The 22,563-nt window shown below is 38.2% G+C and overlaps 1 protein-coding gene across 1 annotated transcript in view; it reads right to left on the bottom strand.

The window, feature by feature from the left end:
• Positions 1-312: 312 nt before the first annotated feature.
• Positions 313-22,563, bottom strand: part of LOC102218651 (endothelial PAS domain-containing protein 1-like) — a 93,413-nt gene continuing 71,162 nt past the window's right edge. Inside the window, exons 7-16 of the mRNA XM_023326963.1 lie at positions 18,624-18,730; positions 13,594-13,741; positions 13,297-13,505; positions 12,939-13,189; positions 12,520-12,633; positions 9,799-10,298; positions 7,691-7,787; positions 6,748-6,835; positions 6,497-6,664; positions 313-6,184 (exon numbers count right to left, since the gene is read on the bottom strand). Of these exons, the coding sequence (XP_023182731.1) occupies positions 6,033-6,184; positions 6,497-6,664; positions 6,748-6,835; positions 7,691-7,787; positions 9,799-10,298; positions 12,520-12,633; positions 12,939-13,189; positions 13,297-13,505; positions 13,594-13,741; positions 18,624-18,730 (1,834 nt within the window). The 3' untranslated portion in view covers positions 313-6,032. The remainder of the gene's footprint in view (positions 6,185-6,496; positions 6,665-6,747; positions 6,836-7,690; positions 7,788-9,798; positions 10,299-12,519; positions 12,634-12,938; positions 13,190-13,296; positions 13,506-13,593; positions 13,742-18,623; positions 18,731-22,563) is intronic.

Here is a 22,563-nt window from a genome sequence, read left to right as displayed (position 1 = left end):
GAAACACCTGAGTGAAGCACCTCGTACCCCTAAACCCCTGCTCCTCCCTCAATCCCCCCCCCCCCTTCTTTAAATCAAATGAAGCTGGCATCAAATGTTTGTGCTGCAAACATTTTAATTTGTGCCACTATCATTTTAAAGATATCAATAAATGTTTTCAGAGGTGAAAGGTCAACCAGTCCAACTTACAAAGTCAAAACAAACTTGTGTCATGATAATAAATGTTATTACAATTGACATTTTAATGATAAAAACAACATGTAGAACATCAATTCAAACTAAATATAGTCCAATAAACACACTGAGTCTCTGTTAGGTAAGATCAGTATGCTTTAATAAGACATCAGTGCAGAAACACAAACTTCTTACTGGGTTAAAGTCCCCATAATGATAACAATATATTATAAGATCATTATGAAATTTAGCATATTAAAATATATCTGAATTAGCTCATATAACTGTATGGTATGACATTGACAACAGCAGAAAACAAGTAGTTGGACATGGATCCCAATGGGAAGAAGAAAAACGAAGAGTCAGTGGAAGAGGAAGGCTTCACGCCACATCCATTTGTCACTTTTTGGGGAAACCCTTCAAGGAGCACAGTATGTTGAGTTAAATACAATGCCAATGTCTTGTCTATTTTACATTCCAAAGTGTTTCTTTTTTTTTTTTTGTATTTCTAAATATAAAATTGCTGTTTTTCTGTTTTCTTTGATCAAATTTTCTCAAAACTTTGTTTCTGGTTGAAATTGTAGGAGCAGACGCTCATCTAAATGGGAGGTGGGATTTCTCCTCTAGGGAAATGTTTCTAATTCAACTTCTGCTTGGCCAAACCTTTCTACATACAGTTTTGCAGCTCATTGTTTTGATGTGGTCTTAATGTGAAGAGCTGATTAAAGAACAACAGAATCCATCTCAGGCGTTGTTCTGGTTTGATTTTTATTCACCATGCTGGTTTCCTGTCAGTCGTCCCTCTTTGGTCTCCAAAAACATCAGCTGGACAATATTGCACTTTTATTTTCAACAACTAACATCTTAACAAATATCTAGTAAGGTGCTTTTTTTTTTTTTTACTGGAAACTTATTTGAGTAATTCAAAAATTCTACATTCTATACATAATTCTATACATAATTCCAGAAACAGATATAACTTTTTTCCACTTTGAAAGACGAGGAACATCTTATTTGATTAGAGATAAAATTGTGTTCTTGCCTTAAATAAAAATGGACTCATAGAACAAGATGGTGTGTAGAGAAAAATAAGTGATTTACAAAGCGGAAAAACGTTAATGTGTTAAAACGATTCTCATGTTTTGTAGAAGTAATTATTTTAGGTGAATGTGTGAAAACATATTTGGGGGCTGGCCTACATCAGACACAGAACGGTACCACCAATGTTTAAAAATAAAAGTAAAATCTTAACAACTGAAGGTTGCATTCATGTTTAGATTATGTGACCTGATGGCATACTTTGATTTTTGTTTGTTTTATTTAGTTTTAACCAAACATGACCACAAACAGGAAGTGTGTTAATTTGAAAGGGTGAACAGTTGTCTTCCATTTTGTTCCTCAGATGCGTGTAATGCAAATGAAATTTAGCAAAACTATCAGACATTTTCAACTGAACATTGATTTATTTACTCTGAAGTAAGATGAGGTTATTTTTACAGTATAAAATCTGCAATAAAATGTGTGATACTGGCTTATATTCCCCAATTAACATAATATTTGGCTTGCAATTAGAGTAAAATAGAGTGCTGTACTGAACAAAAAGAGGCCTGTTTGATGATTTTCTTTAAACTCTTAAAGGAAATAAAGTTTTGCTAGATTTTAACTGTAACATACAGTACATACACCTAACTGCCATTACTACTGCCAGAAATCCTCACTTCAGCATTCATCCAAACTGAAATAAAAGTTCAGCTTCTCCCTGCAGTCAAATCTTTTCCTGCTAATCCTAAAACCTTTCAAACAAGAGCAGCTTCATCAGCCAATCTGACAGATTCCTGTTTGTGTGAGGAGCTAAGTAATCCATTTCCATGAGAAGTTCATTTGACTTCTCATTTGTTGTTTCCATGGAAGTTCTGCTTCATCAGCAGCTGCGTTTACATTACAATGAGCACAAAACTTTGTCACTGAAACAACACAGTGTTGCAATTTAGGTTTCCATTAACTAAGAAACACAGTTAAAACCAGACATGAATAAGTTTGTTATTGTGATATGTCACTAGAAAACATCCTGCGCCATCATGCTCCAACCACTTCCTGTCGTCTTCGTTTTCATGGCAACATCCAGAAAAAAAGTGTTACAATTTCAGCTTTATATCAACCAATTTCAGTAAGGCCAAAAAAACCTCTCATCTAACTTTTTATTTGTAAAACGTGACATTTTTCTAAATGAAGCAAATTTATTTCTGAAATGTCAAATAATGGAATCATGTAATATAAACTGAGCTCCTTTTATTTTACTTGGGATTATTGGATATTTAGGGAAGGTGTGAAGGAACAACTAAATCATCAGTCAAAGTTATAAAAATAACTACCCTTTTACTAATTTAACTGTGATTCCTAGATTCTTAGATGCCACAAATTTCAGTTCTTGCGGTTAATGTTTTAGCTGTTTGTCTCTTCTGCTCCTTATGAACAACTCTAACCTGATAATCTGGCTAGCCTGCAGGTTGCTGCTTTACAGATATCCCACTTGAATCTCCAGTCCTTTTTTACATTTTTAGCTGATAGCAAAAACCAATAATAACAATAATAACGGTACTGCTGTTTCACATGTAAAATGTTAAATATTTTGTTGGAGCAGAGTAACCAAAAATATTTTCACAAAAGTTATTTGGTAATTAACAACTGCTGAAGCTGAAGGATTTAGTCGACTTTTTGGAGGGAGCAAACTGTGCACTTGAAGGGTGAACTCAATACATAATGTCATGATAAGGCACATTGTATGGGTTCAAATAATACTAATTACTAAAAAAAAAGAAGAAGAGGACATCAAAAAAAAAATCAGTGTTAGTGAGTCCAAAACATGTAATAAAAGTACTAAAAATGACACATACATGGTCTATGAAGCACCATTATTTTATAGAAGCAACTTGAAAACTATGCAATTATGTGGCAACTTCACCGTCCTTACAATATTTAAAATGCTACATATCTCAAAAGTGAAACTTAGAAAACACATGTTCAACATTTTTACTCTGATCTGTTTTTTTGTCCTCTTTTTTGTGTAAAGTAAGAACAACAACAGTACTGGCCAGCCAACAGATTCAACAGATATTTCAGAATAAAAGAGAGGAAAGAAAACTGGTGGAGGAGGGAAAAGGTGGGGCCCAACACCACAACACGGAAACGGGACGACAGGAATTGGCCCAGAGAGAGTTCTTACCTAAACAGCATCTATGGAAAGAGGGTCGACTGAGAACAAAGTACCAGGATACATTAGACACTAAAAACACCATGTTCAACATTAGTTCTGATTTTAAATACATAACATGTGTGTACAAAGATCAATACTTTAAAAGTGATCACCACACAGAGACATTAGCTTCAGAAACAGACAGCGAGACACAGAAAAACAAAGAAAAAAGGAAAGAAATACGTTTCACTGAAGGCATACTGACATTATCAGGGTGGAAATGAACTTATGAGCAATAATGATATTCTGTAACAAAGCTCTCTGGTGTTGGCATCCACTCTGGTGAGAATAAAACAGGAACTGGCCTTGTCCGATAACTGTAAAATATATAAACTCTGCTTTCACAAGCTGCTGCTTTTTTATAACATTCACTTTTAATGTGAAAAATATGGGATTTTCTTCTTCCTCTGTCCGGTTTGCACAGCAGTGAGCACAGAAGTCATGGCCTGACCTCAGTGCTCTACAGGGACGACTGAAACTATATGACTTTTTTTCTACAAGCCGAACCCCTAACATCCTCAAACATTTCTACATGGTTAAAGTGCCCTCCTAATTGGCCAACATGCCCGTTTCAGTCCCTCCATACGCCCTCTGATTAACCTGAGTGATTGTCAAAAACACCTTTAAATTCTTTTACAATCTCACATTCCTTTTATTTATACCTTTTCCCCATGCTGAAAATTGCCTTTTCCACCATTGTATTTGTTCATTTCCTTTTCAGTATTTGAAAAACAAAAACTAAAAAGTTATACTCATGTATTCCTTTCATGTTTCTCTCTTATGCAATTGCAAAGTAAATATTTTACTTTTGAACTAAGCTGATTGAACACAAAACATCAAACTATGAAAAAAGGTCAGTTTACGTAACATTTTAGAGCTTAAAAAAACAAAACCTTAAAACTTAAACTTAATGCTTTAGGTGAAAATTATTATTTGCTGATTCTTTTTTCAGTCAAGTGATTTAAAAATATATATATTAAGTCAGTCTTGAATTGGAAACTAAAAGCAAGAGATGCACAGACAAATCGACCGCTATTGTACAATTTTAGATTGATTAACTGAGTGATGAATAGCTTGGAATAAAATTTAAAAAAAGGACATTTATCAGATTAGTAAGTATGCAGCTAACAGGCAAACTCAGTGATGTCAGAAGCTTCTAGAAAGAAAACCATATTTTATACAAAGACATGTTGACTGTTCATACATACCATCTGGGACATTTGAATGAACGAACTAACCAGGAGTTGATTCACCAACCGATGAAATAAGAGCTAACTAGTTAGCTATGTAGCTATGTAATGCAAGCAACCATGATAGCAAACACAAAGTGCTAGAAGCTGTTTTGTCATTTTGTCTTAATTTAAAATAAAAACTCAGTTTTGGTATGTTGTCTCTGCTCCCTAATGAATGTCCGTTGCGATGGAAAGTTTATGAACAACAAAACTAGACATCGGAAATTAGGAACAAATTTGTAATGGAACGAAAATCATATGGATTTAATTATTCTAGAACCATGAAATATAAAAACAGATCTGTATTTCTCCGCCCTCCCCAGTAATCTGTGCACATCACTGCTGCCTTTTTATCTCATGTAAAAATGTGTGCAAATCCAATTATTATGTGTAACCTGAACATTTGGTGAATAAAATCGGTACAATAAGAAAAAAATACCCTGTTGTCATTTAGGATGTTATTCTAGATTAACACAGACACATTCAAAATAATCTGATTTAAGACAGAAATGTCTAATATTTAACTTACGCAGGAGTACATGTATGTAGTTATACAGCTATGAGAAACAAACAGAAGAATCTACTAGCTGGCTGAGTAAGAACCCAAAATACATGAGAAGGCTAGTCTTAATACAGCAGTGTTGCATCAATTCAATTAAGATATTCAGTTTGGTTAATAAAAGTAGAAGGAATCACATCAGTACAGACCGATGAAGGCTAAAGAAAAAATATAAAGTAGATTTAATAGAGGTCTAACGCTGTGACCAGTTTGTGTTACGGTGCCTCAGCTCGAAGACGATGCGAGCTGGTGAGAAAGGCTAAAGTCTGTCAACAAAAACAACAAAAGAGCACAATGTGTGTTGAGGAGAATATGTTCTCCTCAAAGCTACACTGAGAGAAGGCAGGCCTGGGACTGCAGCTGCAGCTCCAGACATCCTGACAAAACTTTAATACACAACACAAGTGAGAGTAACATGATATAATCTGTTAAATACCAGCATTGACCTTTTTCTCCTCCCCATGCTGACCCGTTTGGTGTTGGTTGGTCGCTCTTCCACTCAGCCTGCGTCCAGTTTATGCCGCAGTATTTTAGGGTGAAAAAAACATGAATGTAGCTTGGGCCTGGTATTATACTGCATGTTTTAGTTTATGCTGAGAACTAGAGGCAGGGTAGGAAGAAGGGTGTGGGGCTGAGTAAGGCAGGATGTGGTCATGGATACTGTGCTCTACAAGTAGCTTCGTCTCAGGGCTCTGAAGTCGGCACCAAGAGGTTCAGAGGCAGAGAACAGGCAGAAGTCACGGACTGCAGGCTGAGGCTCAGAGGTGATATTCAGGCTTTATGGTGGGTTTGAGTCGGTGAAAGGGGGTGGGCTTTAGGTGCTCTGGTCCAGGGCTCGCAGCAGGTCACAGCCCTGGAGGAGGTGGAGGTTGCCCTGCAGTGGGACGTTGACCTCGCAGTCGTAGCGGGTCAGCTGCGGCAAGCAGGAGGGCTCAAACGAAGGGACCAGCAAACGACTCGCTATGCCTGGAAGAGGACGTTGATAAAAATGTTGGCAGGGGAAGTTTGAACGTCTTGCCGACGCTTTTGGTTATTTCAGATGGAGGTTTCAGATGGAAACATTAGCAAGAATTGCTTCAAACACAGCGAGAATGTGCCATCAGTTATAAGATCCTGAGATTTAAATCAGGATAAACACAATCTCGTGTGGAAATGCATAATCAACTGTTAATGAAAACAGGGTTTATGCAGTATAACTGACCTGTATCATGAAATGTATGAAAGAAAACTGCTTATTTGATAGTAGTACAGAGTTCATGTAGCATAGTACATTTGTACCTGAAGACATCACGTTATACTCCTTGTTGCTGCAGCTCTTTCTGGAAAAGGGTTTTTCATTTGGCCCACTAATCCTGTCCCCTGGATACCGTGATGTCCTGTGTTGTTGCAGCGAGGCGGGGAATGGGGGCCCGATGCCTGAAATCATCCGGCCCATCGTCGCCGACTCTGAGAAGAGACACAAGCTAACAAGAAGACTCGCGAATGTTTGGAACAACCAGGTGAGTGAAAAAACAAACACAGAAAGATACCTGTGAGTGACCCCGCACTGAGGGAGCGGTCCATGCAGCCATCGCCCCTCATCTTCTTCCATATGGCATCCGTCAGCTTTCTTTCACCCTGAAAAGCAAAACGTACAGTGAGGCCATCCATCCTTCTAATGATCAAATAAAAATTTTAAATGTACAAACCGCTCAATTATTTTCAGCTCTTAATGACATGCACAGACCTGGAGCAAAACAGTAAAAGTTTGCAGTTGATATCCTAGTTTTAGCTCTCAAAACCAGGATGTTATGTTTTTGTAAAAGGAGCAATAGTAAAATATGGTAATTTGTACTTCAAGGGTTTTTAATTAAATGTAAAAAAAATATATAATTTCCCACTTGTCTTACTTAAATTGGACAGTTATAGGCCAGGGGCTGATCTACTGGGGCGACAGGGGGTGGCAGTTGACACCCCAACTGAGAGCCTTGCCACTCCTGTTGCCACCCCAGCCGGCACCTATGAATTTAATAAATAGTTATGGCAAATCGGACATTAAGCGCATGAATCTCCTTTTTCTTTCAAAGGAGATTTGAAAGCTTCAAATGTAAAAGTTCATAGTCATGCGTACTGATTATCTACATTTCTGGTGACAAATTTCTTCATTTCCAAAAATCCGCATGGCTAGTCAGCGCTTAGCCATGTTTCCAGACAGCGGCAGTCACACTACGGCTCCTGTGTCTGACTCTCAGCAACATCAGCTCATTGCATATAAAACAGCTTGATGTGAACATTGTTTCCTACAGTTTAATTTACACCCTGAATCCATGTATGCAGTGGTAAAAATGGACCTTGAATAATGACCACTCAGAGCATCTAAAAAAGGCTGTGAAAGCTGCCAGTTATAGTTGTTGAAGAAAAATGATTGAATCTGATACAATCAAAAATTGGCCACAAAACTAATGGGAGCATCGCCTTATAGGAAAAACTCACCAGCGCCATCTGGTTGAAAGAACGCTTGATGCTGTTATTCATGGCCACTCTTGCTGGGTCCAGATCTTTGTAGGCTTGCACAAAATTATCAATGGACCTTTACAAACCAATAAATACAAATATTTATGAACACATTCTACAGTTACAACTTTTTCTATTTACACCATGTTCCAAAAGATTATGAAAGTGAGGATTTCTCAGATTTTCCTCAATGGTCAATATAAATGATAGTCAGTATGATTTTCAAGTCACAAACTATTAGAGTATAAATCAAATTTTATTGAACAAACCTGCCAAAATAAAAATAAAAAATTTAAAAAGCATACTCCCAAATTATTATGCACAGCAGATTTTGAAAACATCTTATGGGTTATAAGGAACTGCAAATAGTCATTGAATGTGCAGAATTAAGTGATCACATTTACTAAAATTTAAAGCTATTTCAATCAAAAACATCTTAAAAGACCAAGTTACATGTTAACATAAGACCCCTTCACAGTTCTTGCATCCATTGAATTTGTGAGGTTGTGGATAGTTTCTGCCTGAGTCACCATGAGTTTCTCCCCTTTTATGCCCATAGCAGTCAATGACACAGTGGTATTCCTTGTACCATGAGATGGTGCATTGTCATGCATGAAGATGATTTTGCTACGTAAAGTACGGTTCTTTTTTTTGTACCATTGAAAAAAGTAATCTTTCGGGGACTCTAAAGGGGCCGACCAGCTCTCTCCCCATGATTCCCGCTCAAAGCATGACTAAACTACCTCAAAGTGGCAACTTTGTTCGGACATGGTGGCCATCCACCACCTATCCATTACTCCATCCATCTGGACCATCCAGGCTTGCACAGCATTTATCAGTGAGCAAGATTGTTTGAAAATTAGTCTTCATGTATGTCTAGGTCCACTGCAACAATTTCTGCTTGTGAGCACTGGTTAGTGGTGGCCTAATAGTAGTAGGTTTATGCATAACAGGGTTTGATCCTTTGCAGCATCCTACATCGTTATTTTCGTGGAACTATAGAAGCACCAGAAGCTTCAAATAACTGTTTGCTGCTTTGTAAAGGCATTTTAACTGGCACTCTCTTAATTTGATGTATTTGTCTAACAGAAACCTTCCTCATTATGCCTTCATCTGCACAAATCAATCTTTGCTCTGAATCAGCCACAAATCTCTTCACAATACAACGATCACACTTCAGTTTTCATTAAATATCTAATGTTTTCATACCTTGTCCAAGACACTGCACTATCTGATGCTTTTCGGCAGCAGAGAGATCCTTTTTCTTTCCCATACTGCTTGAAACCTGAAGCCTGCTAAAGGTTTCAGATTTCTTAAGGAGGTTTCTACTTTCTTAAGTAGATTTCCTTCAATTGAGGTCACCTAGCAAACTAATAAGCATGGGTCTCTGAAATTAACTATATTGAATCAAAGAGCCCTGAGAAACAATACCATCTATGAATTTAATGGAACAACAAAAATTAAATCTTTATGACACTTAAATCCAATTTTCATAGTATTTTGGAACACGGTGTAAACCCCTTAAAGCTGCAGTAAGTAACTTTTACAAAAATATGATTTTACCATATTTGTTAAAACTGTTACCTTGTCGTGACAGTTTCATATGAGACAAGTAATTTGTGAAAACATCAATCTCTTCCACCTCCTCTGTGAGCTCCTACTGTCATCTAAAGAAACACAGCTCCCCACCAAAAACAACTAATCAGAGCCAAGACGAGGGGTTTAATCTTGTCAATCAACCTCATGTATGCTGCTCTCGGTGAAGAAACAACTCACTGTTCCATGAGTAGCTATACTAACTAGCCTTAGCATTTGTGGCAGGCTATGTTGTGTAAAACCAGTTATAGAGGCAGGGTTCTGAGCACGAGAGTGATTGGCAGTGTTAAGACCCGCCTCCTGGCTCTGATTGGCTGTTTCTGACTGTGTGTTGTCTTTCTGCAGTTAGCACAGAGAGAACCTCAGTTTTTTCACAGATTATCCATCTTTACTGTCACAACATAAAGATAATTAACAAATATGTAAAAATTTTTTTTTTATAAAAGTTAAACACTGCAGCTTTAATAAAGTGTGCTCTGACGCAACCTCACCTCTGTTTGTGCACTAGGTGTGATGTGTTCTGCTGGCAGGACGGCTGCTCTTCGCCCAACATGTTGTCAATCAGACAGGCCTTCGGAGGACGTTGCTGCTGTTGGTAGGTTATTATCGGGTCTGGAGGCCACTGCATGGAAGACAGCGGCGTGCCGGCCAGGCCTCGGAAAGGGGGGTTCCGTATGGGGGGCATCATGTAAGACCTTTGTCGCGTTTCCATGGCACCCTGGTTGGAGCCTCTCCTCCCACCCGTGGCCCAGGATGCTTGTGGTTGCGGCTGGTAGCGGTTCTGAGGCTGAGGGGAGGTGAGAGGTTGGAAGAGGCTGGCTACATTGTTGCAGCTCTGGTGGATGCTAAGGTTGCTCAGGCTCCCTAGGGACCCCGCTTGAGCCGCTTCCTGGGGCTCAGACTCCGGAATGATCGGATTGAGCTGGAAGTCCTCTCCGTCCATCGGGATGTATGGGGCCAGAGTCTCCAAATCCAAGTCACTCAAGTCCTCCTGCAAAAGAAGAAACAAACAAAATGGGTAAAAGGTTACGCTCAACTAAAACATTAATAGCAAAAAATCACGTTAATATAAATACAAAACAGAAGATATTTTAATTAAGGGAATCTTGTAACAATTTGACAATGAGAAATTTGTGTTTATTAAGTAGCAATGGATTATTTCAAATTGCATGAGTTTGAGTTAGTAGAGATTGCTAATTATTAGTGGATTAAGAACTTCATTTTACAAGATATAGAGCCAGATCATTTACTGACATTCAATCTCTGCAGCATTTCTAGTCACAGTCTGTCAGCATGACTTTGTCTGGTGTCTGACATCCTGTTCTACTCTTATTTTGAAGTAAAACAGAAAATAGTTCCTGAACAAACTAATTCCTGGGGCTTAGGGTTTTTATCAGGCAAAATTGAGTAATAAAGATGAGATAAGTTGACAGAAGCTTCTACCAGTTTTAATTGTTCATCTGGCAGAATTTGGATGTGCATTAAGAAAAAAAAGGAGAAATAATTTAAGAAAAATTTTGTTGCTACATTTATGTGTAGCACAGGTTTATTTAGATCTCATCTTTATGTGGAGTATATAATAGAAAGAAGGTAAACCCTAACAGTAATGTCATCTTATTGAGATAGTGCAGTAATGGTATCAATGCATGGGGAAATACAATAGTGGTAAGTATTGTCACATATTTACATGTCTTTACTCTACTGGTGGGACAGATAAGAAATAGCTAAAAAAAAAAAGTCAGTAATGAAGTATACTGCTCAAAAAAATAAAGAGAACACTTTAAGTGTTAAACACCTGTTTAAGTGTTCCCTTTATTTTTTTGAGCAGTGTATTTTTGGATTTCAGTTATTCACAGGTGACTTTGGTCCCAAACCGTCATGAGTATCTGGGCTCCATTGTATTCATGTTTTACAATGTTTACCTTCTGTAAATTCCATCTATAACTCTGTCCTTTAAAGCGTCTTAAAACATTCTCAACTCAGTACAAATGTTTCCCATTTTAGTCATTTGGACCGTTTACATATTCTTTAGATTTATTTTTAACAACAAAATGCTCAATGGGAGAGGAAAAAGCTAAACGTTAGCTGCTAATAATGCTAAAGTTAGCATCTACTCTCCAGCCTGACACTTACTTGACTTGACACTGACTACAGATAAACACCTCAAAAACTATTGAATCTTTTTTGAATCAGTGACCGGAGTCCTATAGCCATACATGGCTGCTCCATCAAATAGGTCACATCTTTTAAATATTTAGGTTTGTACATAAATGGCGATCTGAGTTGGCTCACACATGTGACAAATGTATGTGCAAAGGTTCACCAGCATCTCTATTTTCTTAGACGACTTCCATTGTGTGGCATTTCTAAAATGATAATGTTGATCTTTTATAGGGCAACCGTCGAGTCTATTCTTAGATATGGCATCACTGGATGGTTTGAAAATCTTACTGTTAAATTAAAAACTCAAATTCAAAGTCTGGTGAAGATGGCAAGTAAGATTATCAACACTCCGGATCCATCTTCTCCACTGCACCTGTTTGAGTAGGCTACTATCAGGCAAGCTCATCTTGTCCCAACAAGCAAGACATGTGACCCATCTTACCTGATGGGTCACATGTGCTCGCATCAGAATATGTTCTTATGAACTCTGGGAGAAGGTTCAGGGTTCCCCTGTGCAAATATAACCGTCTGAAACATTCATTTGTACCACCCTCCATTAACCAGATAAATGGCAGACTAGCGGGGCCTGGACAGAGTAACAGGAGGTCCAGACGATGAAGAGTAGTATGTAGAGGATGTATTGTATGTGAATGGAAATGGTTATGGGGATGTACTGCCAATCTGACATTTGTGGTTTTAGGTATTTTTTTTGTTTTTATGTATATTTTCATGGTTACTGTCCTTTTGGATGGGCTTTTATTGTTGTATTGCAGTTTTGCCCCTGCTTCCAAGATACATTTCTCCTATGGGAGACAAATAAAATGCTCTTATCTTATCTATTTTTCATTTTATTAACTGTAAGCTATATTTGATTATTGGTAGTTGAAATTCTCAACTACCAATGTACACTAACAGAGATTTATAAAATGTTTTAAAAAGTATTTTAAATACTTCTTAGCAATATGACCCTGAAATGGAATAATTCTGCCTTGATTTCTGTTGTTAAACCCTGAAGTGGATTGGTTCCCACTGGATATGATGAGATGCACCTCTGTGTGTGCAGTGCTGTCGTTTCTCTCAGTCTCCAGAGCAAACAGCTTCTCAGTGAGCTCCACCCTCAGGTCACTCTCCACTGAGCTGTAGTAATCACCTGGGCTGCTGGGCTGCGGACGGAAAACGGCAAAATGAGACGAGTGGAGAAGCCGGGAGAATGGACAGAGGTAAAAGACATGAGAGAAAAGAAGGAGTAGAAGATTTGTCACGACAAAGGCTCCATTGAAAGCTAATGGCCTGATCTATCCAAACTTCCACCCCCGATATTCTCACACACTTTGCCCGCTTTGACTGACCTCGCTGAACACAGACCAAATAAGCCAGGATATAAACTCAATCAACCAGTGGCGGCCTAATTAAGTCATTCAACAGAACAATGGGGCTTCTCAACCTTCCTCCTGATCCTCCTCCTCACCGTGGAGCAGCTGCTGAGGCTCGGGGTGGCGCTGCCCGGTGGAGGTTTCTGCTGCACGGTGAATGCCCTGGCTCTGTTAGGTGCGTCCCCAGGAGCTGGAGCCAGGGTCTGAGCTGTAGCCACAGGAGTTGGACAATCGAGAGCGTGTTGGCTCTCGATTGTCCAACACGCAGGTCCAGGAGGGGGCATGGGTGAAGAAGACACCGGGGTGAAAGGCGCTGGCTGCTGGGACTCCTCAAACTCAGTGCGATCTAAGGTGAAGAGTCAAAAACAAAAGTGAAACAAATAGAAGTGTCTCTTTTGAGAGTAAAAACATTCCAAAAGATTTCCAGAAAATTCCAAACTGGTCCAAACTGACCAAAATCGAGGGAGATGATGGTGTCTCCAGGAGTCGGAGCCAGCTGAGCCAAGTCTTCCGGCTCGGTCTTGAACTTCTTGTAGAGAGAAGCTCCTGATTCTGCGTTCATGCTGGCTCCTTCAGTGGTGAAGAAGCTGCTCATGTTTGGTGACTTGAACAGTGCCTCCGTCTGCTCCAAGGAGAAAATGACCGACTTCTCCTCCACGTCACTGCACCGTGTGAGAATAAACAGTAAGCTTCCAGGAGTCAGAGAACAACAAGCTCTTCCAGGCATTTTGCTCAGAAAGTCTTCACGACCTCAGGACGTAGTTGATGCACACGATGCACTGAGGCTGAGAGTTGCGGCTGTTGTAAATGACAGTTCCCTGAGTCTCCACCCAGATGTAGCCGCCATTCTTGGCCAGCATACGGTACTGACCGCTCACTGCCTGACCTTTGCTGCACACTGCCGAGGAAAAAGTGGAGATATATAGTTATGAGTGACTCATGTTCAACAGCACAACTGATTTATATTCAGCTACAGAACTGCAGCTCCAAATAAATTGTTTGAAAAATCTTGTCAAAGATTTTCGATTGAATTTAGATCAGGCCGGTTCTGGGCTACGCTTCAATCTAAACTGTTGCCTGTAGCTCTGCCTGGATGGTTAGGTCCTTCTCTTCCCAGAAGATGAAACTCTGTCTTAGAACAAACATTTTAGAAGACTAACAGGTTTTCCTACCATTTTGATGCATTTATCTCCATTTATCTTCTGCTAAACTCTAATAATCTTCTCTGTTCTGGTTGAAAAAAGTCCCCAGGCCATGTTTCATGGTGAGGATAGTGTGTTCAGGGTGACGTTTAGCAAATGCCTGTTAACCAGCCGTCAGCTGGAATCATCTGGCCTGAAGGAAACGCCTCAAGCCTGCGGGACTTTAACTGTGGTACCAATGTCTTAGAGGTTTCTATTTTTAAAAGATTGACTTCGCTGTGCTCTGTGTGATAAAAAAAAAATCAGACACATTCTACTTCGGTAAAACTGAACTTATGTTTCTGGGTTTAAGGAAGCTACTTCAAAAATTTAAACTGTCTCAGAATCATGACTTCGCCAAATCGTTCTATTCAAAAGTATCTCACAAGCATCTGTTGCAAAGAGTCCCAGATCAACCAAACGTGTGTTAGCATGACAAAGCTAGATGTTTGATTTTAAGCTGAGAACGGGATCTGCTGGCTTCAGTCCAGGGTTCAGCGCTGGCGTGGGAAAGGAGCACGACTGGTCAAAACACGTACATTAGGCCACTGACACTGTGGGTGTGTGTGTCTGAGTCACTCCCTGAGGACGTTTAGGCCAGCGCTGCATGTGCAGCGGGGAACGCTGTTCCATGTGCTGATCAACAGGCTGCTCACGTTGGCTGGGAGAGCAGAATCATGCTGACAGAGAGCGCTTTTTATCTGCTTAGCTTCCAGCCAGCTGATGTTTGGAGATCTCTTGGAGCTGAACACATCATAAGCACTAAAATCACTGATGAGATTACTCAAGCATAAATCTGTTGGTTGCCCTGGGAATTCATGCCTTTTTTCTTCACATTTTTATATTAACGTTTTGTAAATGTTTCTGGTTTCCAACAGGACAGAGAAAAGCTGTATTTAAAGGGCCAACATGGTTTCTACAAAACCATGTTGTAGGATCCGCCCTGGATTTAAGAATCCATCCATGCAGGATTTATCAGAGGTTTCTGGTGAGATGACAAATTCTTGGCTATTTTAATATTAATAACATAAAAATGCCATAAAAGCTGCTAACAAATCTTTTTAAAACAAATATTTTGAGAAGAATTTGGGAATATTAATGTTGATAAAATAATTCATACAAAAAAACTAACTAAAAGAAAATGTGATGAGAAGAGATGCAGAAAAATAATTATCATCAAAGACCTGAGACATAAAAGATTTGAGAAAGATTTGACTAAAAAATATAAACTGGAGGTTTCCAGTGAGTTTGGCTTGACCAATATTTCTTTTTGATAAGTTTTTTCAGTTCTTTAATTTCTTTCCTTCACTAATCATTAATGAATTTCATTAATGTCTTTTTCTGTTTTCTATTCAGCGCAAAAAACTCCAAATAAATAAATAAATAAAATGAAGAACAGCAAAAATATTGTTTGTCCATTTAGTAATTTCTTCCTAGAACAGTGTTTCTCAAACCTTTTCAGGCCGAGGACCACTTAACCCATTTAACAAACAATCATGGACCACCTACCCTGAAATTACCCTCGCAATAACAAATCTGAATATATAATGCAACCTGAAATTAAAATATTAGTCTCTTAACTCATATTGTTGTTTTCTTTGTTCATCGTAATTAGAAGAGTGGTGCTGTTTGGTAAATGTGACTGGCCACAACAAAGCCAAGAACACGTCTACTTGGGCATTTTGAGTTATTTAGAGATTCTGAAAGTGTCTAAGCTTTCTAATGACGTCAAACACATGGAAATAAAAAAAACAGTTTTTCTTTACTACCAAGTGTTATGTGCATTAATAACATTTAAGACTATTTGTGATTTAGAAATCAATTAAAGAAAAATGGACTTGATTTACTTTAACAGAGACAAAAAATCCTTTTCTGCACCATCAAATATAAAAATAATTAACCCATTTCCATCAATTGTATTCATTTATTGTGTTTATTTAACTTAATAATTTGAATTAAACAAAAATAACAATAGCTGTTGAGCTGAAAGCACAGCATAATTCATTACCAAGCACATTCATTAAATACAAAAAACAGTTCTGACTAACTGCAGCGATTCCTACCTCTAACCATTCAAAGGAATCCAATTGCTAGTGAATGACACATCGACACTCAGTAAGCTAACTGTAATGTCACACTTTGAGCTCATGTCACGGCAAATAAATGGTTGTTTACATGCAGTACCTTGCGGACCACCAGTGGTCCGGGGACCACAGTTTGAGAAAGACTGTCCTAGATGTATTTTCACATGCATAAATATCAGTTTGGGGACTTCTTAAATAATTGAATCATGCCACTTTTGTCTTTCCATACATGCTGCGCTCCTCATTTTTCCCATGTTTCCCATGTTTTCCCACAAGTCAGACAGGATTTCTGCTTGTCTGATTTGTTTAAATTTGAGATTCAAACCAGATCAAACTTCACTGCTGCAGCTGCGGTTCTACAACAGATCTTCACTTCATTCACAGCCTCTCCTCTCCTCCATTCAGTCTTTTCCAGCCAATAAGGACACGTCTGCCAGGAACATCTGTTCTCAGGAAGGTACCAAAAGGCTCCTACCGTTACCTATTGGACCTCACCACCAGTTCTGGTTAGTTTTATTGCTTTTTAAAACTAAATTTGGACAGAATTTCCACAATAAAATGGCATGGTATAAAAGGAAACATTTAGCTGATACGGTTTTTCTCATAATAGTTTATTTTTCATAATTGGATCCAAAACATATTTCCCCTCTCTTTTGGTTAAAACTTTCTTTGCTATAAAATTTAAAGCTTAATATGAAAATGTTCCTTAACTTAATCAGAAAACAGTTGCTAGATTTTGTTCTTGTAGAGAAACTTTGTGAGTTCTACCATAAAACATGACCAGAAGTCGATCTGTTTACCGGTTCAAATGTTGCCGTTTTGTTATCTACCTAAAGCAATGGCAGAAGTCTACTTATGGAAAAGTTTTATCTTCAAATGTTTTTGTGTTTCCCTTCAGATCACAGTGCCCCTGTCAGCACAGAGAAAAGCCATGACACCTCAGATCCTCGCTGGCACACAGACGCACACAAACAGTGTCATTACATTGTTGCAGAGGCCACCTTATACACCCCCCCGCCACCCGTCCTCCACTGGTTTTGGGTTTGTGGCATCAGAGGTGTGCAAACCTCATCAGGCCATCAGTGGTTTCACTTAATTTGATTAAAGACATCTTAATACCCTGCTCTGCACACACACAGACCCACATAGAGAAAGGGAGAGAGAGAGAGAGAAAGAGACAGAGAGAGAGAGAGAGAGATGATAGATAGATAGATAGATAGATAGATAGATAGATAGATAGATAGATAGATAGATAGATAGATAGATAGATAGATAGATAGATAGATAGATAGATAGATAGATAGATAGATAGATAGATAGATAGATAGATAGATAGATAGATAGATAGATAGATAGATAGATAGATAGATAGATAGATAGATAGATAGATAGATAGATAGATAGATAAATAAAGAGAGGGAAAGAGAGAGAGAGAGTCACATGTTTATGACCAGAAACAGACATGGAAGTGATCAGGTATACAACCTACCAGCTTCTCACAACAAACTCTCAGTTATTTGCTCAATCAATCAGCAGATTGCGCAAATGACAAGATGACATTTCACTTTCTAAAAATGATTCATTTGATCACAAATATACTCACAGTATATTCTCTGTAATGCAGATCGTAATTACATCGCATTGTAATGCAATGTATTGTGCATTCAGTAATAGATACAATTTAGGATATAACTCTGAACTTTTATATCTCTATAGTTTTTTCTATATAAGTTTGATTAGACATTTTTAAGGGAAATAATTTGCTTTCAGGTGCTTTTCTGATTCATTCTTGATTATTTTTGGATAAAGAAATCATGACATTTTTGGATTGAAGCGCCTGCCGTTATATGTTTGCTCAAACTGATAAATCTTTGAAAAAATGCAGTAATAGATGTTTTAAAGCATCTATTAAAGCACCTTAATAGATGTTTTAAAACAAGGGGATGACAAATGTTATTTGTCATCCCTTATTTGTTATGACGTGGTGAACACCGCCACGTTATAACATCATCAGTATCCTCTAGCTTGTATCCTCTAGCTTGCTTAGGGTATAACAGCCGTGGTAACTAGGTTATTATAATACCCTAGTTACCACAGCTATATTAGCAGCTAGTTACTGCTAGCTTCAACTGCCTCTAGTCACAGAACGCAATAAAGACGAGAAAAAAAACACACATACACACAGAATATCCAAGATTAAACAGTCATGCCACGACAAAATTTAAGATCTGAGATTTAATGTATTTAAGGTTAACTTAAATCTTCTAAAGGAATTTAAGACAGTTTAAGGCCTCAATGTTAGAATCATGAATTTAAGACTTTTTAAGGATGTGTGAACAGCCAGGAATCTCCAGCTTTCAAATGGATCTGGTGAAGTCTCAGTCCAGCTGTGGAACTTTCTAACACAATTTTTAGAGATTTCTGAAGATTATAAAATTTAAATTTTTAGCCCCAAAAAAGAAAAAACAAAGGCTTTCTAATGAAATGAGAATTAGTTTGAACATGCATGACTTACAGTTATGGTGGCTCTTGGTGACGCTGTCTGAGTCGAGGGCGTGATAGAACTCATAGACCGATCGACCCAGCAGATCCTCAGGGGTGTAACCCATCAACTCTGTCACCCTGCAACACACACACACACACCCACCCCATCATTCTCACACGTAATAATACTGCACCACATCATGCCCCTCTGCGCTTCAAAAGGCATCATGCAAGATTTCAAAATCAAACAGAATGGTGGAATATTATTCCTAAAAAACAAGAAACATTCACATTCTCTGCCTGAGAATGGTTAATATCTCCGTCACTCTCATCACAAGTTAATCTCCTTAATCAGGACTCCACCAGCAGCTCTGGTTGCCTTAAGGGAAGAAATCCCCTTTTTCTTTTACTTCTGTCTAGCTCTTTTCAGCACATCAGTATCCAAGGCTTGGAAGAGAAATATAGGATTAAAATATAATGTTTAAGGTGCAAAACTGACACACAGAAAAAGCTTTATCAAATTACAACAAAATTTTATGTATTTTATTGGGATTTTACATGACTGGCCAACTCAAAGAAGCGTATGATTGCAAAGAGGAAGGACTATTTTAAATTGATGAATTTCACATAACAAAAATAGCATTTTATATTCTGTCCTTTTTACTGAGATGCCCGATAATGCAATCCAGTGCACTGTAAATAAAATACATATTTAAGTTATAAAATGGTTCAAAGTCTAAGCTTTAATCCAATTGAGAATCTGCAAAATTGCTATTCATACACTCTCCTAATCCAATTTAACTACGTAAGTCTGAATAACTTTACATTCAAGTTATGTAAAGGATAGAAAAATACATCAGTTTCTAGATATGTAAAGCTGGTTGAGACGTTTCTGAAACAAATGTGCATCTTTTGCAATAATTGCAGCAAAAGATGTGTCTATAAAGAACAGTAGAACCTGGAAAACTGAAAACAGTAATTTCTAGATTTTATTAGTCTTTTTTACAGTGTATATCTGTTCCCCTCCACTTTACAATCGGGCTTGACTTGTGCCAATTCATAAATCCCAATTCAATGCATTAAAGTTTTAAGTTGTGACAAATACTTTTGTATAAAAAATGACCAAGAATAGACAAGCACTGGACAAATGTTACTAAAGTAGCCATAAAAGAAAAACAAAGGGGGATAAAATTTCATACGATGTTAACTATTCTGCAAAAGACACGTGTTAGTCGTCATAATGACATGTGAGCATCTTAGTTTAGAGTTTCTGATTATTTTTCATTATTCATATCCATCTGCTAGTTTGACATGGCGTTACAAAGCCAGTCCACTGCATAAAGTTGATGCACAGGTTTTAAAATCTGTGGCAAGACTTTTAAATGCCTATTCATACTAAACTTGAGCTGACTTACAACGAGGAACAAGCAAAACTATGGATTTCCAGATGTGCACAGCTGGTAGAGAGACATTCCAAATGTAGCTGAAACTGGATTTTATATTAGGAGCTCAAACATACCCAGCCTCGCAAAGTTTTTCCTCCCCTTTCGCTTTTTCACATTTTGTCACGTTATAACCAACAGACTTCATTCATTAAAATGTGAAAATTGGATGTATTCCACCTCAACAATACGTTGAACTTTTTACGCTTTTCACTGTTCTTACACTGTTTTTTATTATTGGACTTATCTGTTAGCTGTTTGGGTAAATTTGAAGCCTGCTATAAATCAAAAGCATCATGTCAAAGTTCACTGGTGGAAGAGACTCTTCCCAAAATAAGAGCTGGACCCAAACTCTCAGCAGGAAATGACCCGAGAGCCAAGGATGCAGGAAACTAAACCACAAAAAGAGGAAAACTAAAATATAAAGTGCTTAAGGAAACAAGAGAAAAATAAAATAATTGTAGATATCCTTTAGCTTTACTTTCTCCATGTAAAGCTAAAGCATGCTTTTGTGGTGAAACTCTCAAAAGCGGGATATAACCATATCATCTTAAAATGGAAACATTAAAGATTTAACACAATTTTACTCTAGAATCGTGGTGGCTGCAGCTCTGCTACATTCATTCTGATTTGTTCTTTTACTTTATCAATCTCTTGGCTGTGGTATTGCAGTTTTGGACAATTATTCCCTTTCGTCTGGGATGCTGTGCAGCTCTTTACTTTGTCATTTCAGACAGTTGCCATGACAACAAGGTATTGTTTATACCTTCTACAGGGGCCTCAAACTCCAGTCTTCAAAGGGCCTCTGTCCTGCAACTTTTAGATGTGCCTCTGCTGCACCACACCTGAATAGAATAATTAGGTCATTAGTAAGGCTCTGGAGAACTGATCTACACAAGCAGGAGCTAAGTAAGCCATTTCATTCCAGTGTTTTGTACCTGTGGCACATCTAAAAACTGCAGGACAGCGGCCCTTGAGGACTGGAGTTTGAGACCCCTGTATCTAGAAGCTAGACAGTATCTCAAAAGCTGTGCCCAAAGTCGGTCCTCGAGGGCCGGCATCCTGCATGTTTTAGTTCTCTCCCTGGTTTAACACACCTGGATCCAATGATGGCTCGTTAGAAGGCCTAAGAAGAACACTGACATGCTGAAAAGGCTGTTACTACCACCAGGGAGAGAACTAAAATCTGCAGGATCCCGGCCCTTGAGGACTGACTTTGGGCACCCCTCTAATGATATCTGAACTGCCATATCCGAACTATAAAGTGTAATGATTTCTTGTATTCTGTTGCATAAAGAATCCTGGAATGGCTTTGTGTCACGCTTTAAAACAGGAATGCTACTAAATCAGAAAACTGAGTTCTCTTAGTGTCTGCAGCCAATTCGAGCTGCAAAACAGTGAGAGAGAGCAGGACTTCAGCAGGTAACAGGAAGGCAGTACATGGAGTAGAGCAAAGTCAATCTGTTTCAGCTCTTTCAGCCTCTTTCTGTGATTGGCTGGCTTTTGGAAACTTAACAGTTAATGTAAAGGTGTGTGTATTTTCAGGAGAACACACAGAGATTGCTGTTTAATAATGCTGGTCTTGCCAGTTTAAAATCTCAAATGCACATATGTGCTAAAATTAGATAGTATCAAAATTAGTGTATTTCACAAATCTTCAATGGAAACACCTTTTTCACATCACATGAGTCACGTGACCAACTACTAGTGAAAAGCTGAAGAAGACAACAGGAAGTGGTTGGAGGACAACGGCGCTGTGTGGTTTCTAATGAATGATCGCATGAACAAACTTATTCACATGTAATTTTAACTGTGTTTCTTATTTAATAGTATGCTGCAATTGTGAAATTGTGTTTTTTCGACATTAGCAGAATTTTGACAAAAGTTTTGCGCACATTTGTAATACAAACAAAACAGTTGGTGAAATATACTATCATTTAGGCCAGTAAAGACAGCAGTCCTCAAGGGCCGCTCTCCTGCAACTTTTAGATGTGCCTCTGCTGCACCACACCTGAATGACCTAATGACCTGGTCATTAGTGTAACTAATGACGTAATGGCTAATTAGGTCATTAGCCATCAGTAAGGCTCTGGGGAACTGATCTACACAAGGAGGACGTAATTAAACCATTTCATTCCGGTGTTTTGTACCTGTGGCACATCTAAAAACTGCAGGACAGCGGCCGTTGAGGACTGGAGTTTGAGACCCCTGATTTAGGCTCTATTTATATAGAACACAAAAACTGATATTTAATGCAAGTAAGACTGCCTGTAATTGTCAAAAGCTGAAAGATGCTTAAAATGAAATACTGTAGATATAACATGGAGATGTTCATTTATGACTGTATGAGAACATTCTGTCGTTTAATTAATTTAAATTTATTTCTTGAAGTTTCATCTGCAGTTTCTGGGTGATTCCTATTCAACCAGGAATAAAACATGAAATTTTTCTTGGTTTTCCTGAAAAAAGTCAAAACTTTTTAAAATCCTAAAAATCATCTACAGACATTTTTTTTCTTTGAAAGTTCAG

This window comes from Xiphophorus maculatus, chromosome 22 (genome assembly GCF_002775205.1).
Source record: "Xiphophorus maculatus strain JP 163 A chromosome 22, X_maculatus-5.0-male, whole genome shotgun sequence".
Lineage (NCBI taxonomy): Eukaryota > Metazoa > Chordata > Actinopteri > Cyprinodontiformes > Poeciliidae > Xiphophorus > Xiphophorus maculatus.
Note: the sequence above shows the minus strand (reverse complement) of the source record. Positions and strands in the feature narration are given on the sequence as shown.